Genomic DNA, 4,876 nt, shown 5'->3' on the forward strand with positions numbered 1-4,876 from the left:
TAACAAAAACCCTAGACCTAATAATGTTTGAGCTCTACACAGCCTAACTGCATTTTGCTTTAAATAATTAAGCTAATACTAAAATAGCTTACTATTGTTCGTTCTCCTCTCTTTTTAAAATCATTTCCAGGATAGTCTTTTTATTAGGCCTATCACAGCATGTATTAGTCAAAGGTTGGGTGTATTGCTAACAACTTGAGTAGCTATCTATGTATAAAAGTAAGAAGTTGGCTGGGATCCATAACGTCTGAGAAGAAAACTCCTGCTTGGCATCAATTCCCAAGACGGTAACAAGGGTATACAGAAGCCTCTTTTTTCGCTTTTGGCTACTCTTTCTCACATCACATGTTTTCAGCTTCATTTAACTTAGTAAAGACAAAAGAAATAAAGGGAGACGAAGAAAAAAGAGATGTGAAGAAAACAAACAAAAGAGTCCGCCTAACCAGACTTTGGCATAAATGTCACAGAGTCTAAACTCTTTATATGTCCCCCCTACTTAACATGAAAAACACTCTCAACTAAATGTGCGGCATTTCTTGTTTAGAAAACGTTCCTGGACAAAAGTCAAACATATTATTTCAAGCCTAAAAGGGGAAGAAAGACAAGTAGCTCACAAAAAAGACCCAGTTTCATTGTAATTCATTGACTTGTTCAAAATGCCAGGCTAAAAGGCAAAGAAAGGGGGTAGACATTAATAGCCGCAGATGCCCTCGTGAAGCGAGGGTCTATGTATTCATTATGGCCTTTGTTCGCACGGAGTTAAACAGTTTAAAAGGAGGGTTAACTCAATCCATCAAATTGTCTGAAATTGTGAGGAAAATTCAAAAACCATATGGCCTCCAAACGTTTGTGTCCTTTCTGTGCGGTGGGACACACTTGTCTCAGTATTGGAGCCTGCGGGGTACTGAGCATGCACCATTGTGAGTTGTCACATCAGGGAACGCTGGTCATTTGTCCCCAGTTTTCATGCTTTACGCTAAAAATTATGGCCTCGTCCCGCAGAACAAAAAAGGCCCATAAAGCCCCAGAGAAACTGGCCGAAAACTTTGTGTTTTTGTGGCATCCTCACCCTTTCCTCTCCCAGGACCAGATTTGTGATTCTCACATAAATTTAGCCTCGAATGGGGAAACACGATGCAGGGTCAAGGAGGCAGGATACGCCTTTCGAATTTGAAAGAGTTTGAGATGCCGAGTCACAAACTATTTTGAGAATCCCCAGTAAAAGACTACAAAGGAACAAACAATATTGAAGCTTAGAATATTATAATGGGATTTATTTGCTAAAATACTTCTAAATGTGCAGTAAACCTGAACTAAATCGCGGTTGTAAATGAAAAGAAAAAGGATTCCAGCCCTGCCAGTAAAAAACCCCAAAATGTTTAAAAATATTCCATATTTATGGGCTATTATTTACATAATTTGAGAAACATTATTGTATGTCTCCACTAGAATAATACGATGATAAAAAGATTGAGAAAAGCCATTTTATTCCCATAGTATATACATTACAGAATGTGCATTGGTTTTCAAATACTGTCCTGATTTTGGAAAGGCACTTACAGGTGTACAAAACATAACAAATCTATTAAACGTCGTAAATTGTTCTATTGTATCCAAACAACCAATCTATTTCTACAGCAAAGAATAAATGTTTGCAAACTGCTTGTTTTGTTATACAACCGTTTGGACATTCCCAAAAAAAAAGCATAAATTTGTGTTAATCCTTTTATGTTTAACCTTTCTATAATGCATGCAACAAATTCGTGTGTGTTTGAGTTTGTGACGTAAACGTTGTTTACAAACAGACACAAATGCCCACTTGCGTGGACTCCGAGGTGTAAGCCATGACGTTTTGCAAAAGAAAACAAACGATATAATTTAAAATTAAAATAAAATAGATATGATTGAAATCAAAACATGCATCTTGACATGCAAAGGTTACAGAAAATAATTGGCATGATATTATAGGTGTACAATAATTAATGCTGTGTGTGTGTGTGTACGGTCAGCTACATTGTTTCTGAGAGGAGGAGAAAAACTCGATGTGAGTGCGTGTATGTCTCCAAGATTCAGGGGTGAAAAATAAATACGTATTTCGGAAAGCACAAACAGGATATAGCAAATAATAACGTTGTGTTTTAAATGTGATATTAAACAATATTGCTTTCATTGCAACTTGAAGACAAATGAAATTATATGCAGTTGAAAACAATGGGATATATCACTGCATATTTCATGTACTGTTCATGCTTTACTGTGAATATCTGTGCCAATATAAAAGTCATTACAGATTTATAAATGTTCTGAGAGGGTATCCATATATAGCAGTAAAAGTTACAATCGTGGCATTCAACCGCTACTGTCTATTTGTCCTATAAGTCTTTCAGCACTGAGCAATCAGTCATCCACATCAATTTCCACGTCTTCGTCCTCCGAGCATTCTTTACTTGTTGTGTGGTCTGAAAATGGCGACATGGGGGACATCCGCAGTTTGTGAGCTAGCTCGTGTTCTTGTTGGCCGTTCTGCGCGGGGGACTCAATTCGGGAGTGACCAAGCGTTCCATTTGCGCATTTCTCCAGGTCCGCGAGTTTGGCGAGTTTCTCCAAAGGTACATTACCGACGGCCTTGGCCGATTCCACGTCCGCCTTCATCTCCTCTAAATCCCTCTTTAACTTGGCTCTCCGGTTCTGAAACCATGTGATGACTTGGGCATTTGTTAACCCTAGTTGTTGGGCTATTTGATCTCGGTCAGCGGGAGACAAATATTTCTGATACAGGAATCTTTTCTCTAATTCGTAAATTTGGTGATTGGTGAACGCCGTCCTGGACTTCCGCCGCTTCTTCGGGGTATTTCTCTGCCCAAATAATGTCATTCCATCTCTCCCTGTTCAACAAAAGATAAAAGGGTTAGTCAGTGACAGTTGATAACCGTTGTGATGATGCCACTGCAGGCCGTACTCTGCACCAAGGGCGTTGCACCGTGTGCGTAAAGATAGAACAGGCTATAAAAGTATGGATTACATGCATGTAATTATTTATTCGCGCAGATTCACGATTGAAGGCATTAATTGTAAATTCCAGGACGTGAGCTATATTGGAATTAATATTACAGGTGAAGGCTAAGACATAGGCCTATTTCCAATATGCACATGCAGCAATAATGCAACGTAATCAAATCTTTTTCAATACATTATATTTAAAATAATCGAATGCATTTTAAGCCTAAATTCAGGACTTGGTTATTATGACTTGTATAGGCCAAATCAATACAAGGCCATTTACCTTCGGCAGCTTGTAGAACACTGACTTCCAGGCCTTTGAACGTTTTGCTGGCTAGTTCCTCCAGGGCGCAGAGTGGAGAGGTCTGGGTCAGAAGTGCTCGGTTGGACAGGGAGATGCCGGAGGAGCGATGCTTTTCAGTCGACGAAATCAGGTGCGCCGTTCCACAGATGGTGTAACTCCGTTTCACTGAGGGTTTGTTGAGAATGTCCTCGATGCTGAAGGGAGTTAAGGGTTTGTTGGAATTTGCAGGTGGAGGAAGGTGGTCCAAAGGACTCCGCCGCCTGCTCTCCACCGCATCACATTTGGCGACTTCTTTGGATGTCATAATTCGCAATCCGTTACGCAAGCTAACTTTGAGATGTGTTGAATCAACGACCCAAAACAACGAAACACGGGTATAAAACAACAACAAGTCTATCGAAAAAACGTAGCATTACAGACACAGAGTAAAACTCATCACTGCACACTTTCTGCTCAAAATAGGAGACGAATTCCGTTATTCCAAACCGATAACGTCTTCAAAGTATCGTTCCAGGAGAGGAGACAGTCCGGAGGAGTGTGGTGCCTCCCTGAAAATGGCGAGGTCCAAAGATTTGCAGGAACTGACTATTACTAACAAGTTATTATTGATTGGGAGGTAATCAATTATCCTCAGTGGCACTTTCGCCCTCTCCCTTTCACTCTTTGACTATGTTGCAGTCCAGTGCTGGGCTTTTGCAAGTGGGGTGTCCCATTAATTAGAACGCAGGGCTGGAAGGAGGAGGAGCCCGCTGGAATTATAACGCGTTGTGCTCTCATCATCTATGGTCTAAATTAGTCGCGTGGTGAGATACTGGAATAGGCCTTTCGGTAAATGAGGACGAGAGGGTATAGGGATTAAATCGCATTGCGTCAAGTAATACTGTTTAAAACGCCGTCTCATTTTATGTAAGATTTTTTTTATATCCACAGAACGAATAGTCAACGGAACATTTTGGAATATTGAAAGTATCTAATAATTACCTAGATTGTCGTCAAGGTGTTTAGTTTGTATTACATTGTCCTATTCAATCGACATTTTCCAAAAGCAATGGTACGGATGATCCTTTGTTTTCTAAAGGTAATGTAGAGCTGTGCGATATATCAGCTATGATAATACCTCCTCGGGGGCTGGAGAGACTGGGGAGGGAACAGCAGCATGCATCCCTCTCAGCCTAGCCAAATCCAGGCTATAACTCAAGCGAAAGGGTCCTTCTACATCATCCACGAAATATTTCATCTCACATCGAATCGCCCCCCCCGTCCTCGAGCACTTCGTGGCACGATGGTTTATTTTTGGGCGGGTTTGAAAAATTGCCGACGGGTCATCTGCATACGGAAACGAATGAGCACACATTCGCACTGTAAGGATTTGTGAGGAAGATTTGTGTTTTCCTTCGGCATTTCGATAGACTGATGCAGGTCTGCACAAATCTATGGTTTTCTTATGTTGTCAAGAATTTTTAAAAGATATTCTTCACTAACTTGGGCCCCCCCAAAAAACAGGTACACATTAGGATTAATATATTATTGTTATCATTATTTCTGTTGTTTTCCTTATGTATTCCTTATGTA

The 4,876-nt window shown here is 40.3% G+C and overlaps 1 protein-coding gene across 1 annotated transcript; it reads right to left on the bottom strand.

Moving 5' to 3' along the window:
* Positions 1-1,518: 1,518 nt before the first annotated feature.
* lbx1b (ladybird homeobox 1b) lies at positions 1,519-3,988 on the bottom strand. The gene is made up of 2 exons (XM_084685143.1): positions 3,284-3,988; positions 1,519-2,885 (listed from the first exon to the last, which is right to left on the bottom strand). The coding sequence occupies exons 1-2, from the start codon at positions 3,606-3,608 to the stop codon at positions 2,398-2,400; spliced, it is 813 nt and encodes a 270-aa protein (XP_084541269.1). The 5' UTR covers positions 3,609-3,988; the 3' UTR covers positions 1,519-2,397.
* Positions 3,989-4,876: the final 888 nt, after the last annotated feature.

This window comes from Hypomesus nipponensis, chromosome 21 (assembly GCF_054491055.1).
Source record: "Hypomesus nipponensis isolate SF chromosome 21, ASM5449105v1, whole genome shotgun sequence".
Taxonomy (NCBI): Eukaryota; Metazoa; Chordata; class Actinopteri; order Osmeriformes; family Osmeridae; genus Hypomesus; species Hypomesus nipponensis.

Coding starts and splice junctions, on each gene's coding strand:
- lbx1b (XM_084685143.1), bottom strand. CDS start 3,608: ATGACATCCAAAGAAGTCGCCAAATGTGATGCGGTGGAGAGCAGGCGG. Junction 2,886..3,283: donor TGTTCTACAAGCTGCCGAAG/GTAAATGGCCTT, acceptor TTTGTTGAACAG/GGAGAGATGGAATGACATTA.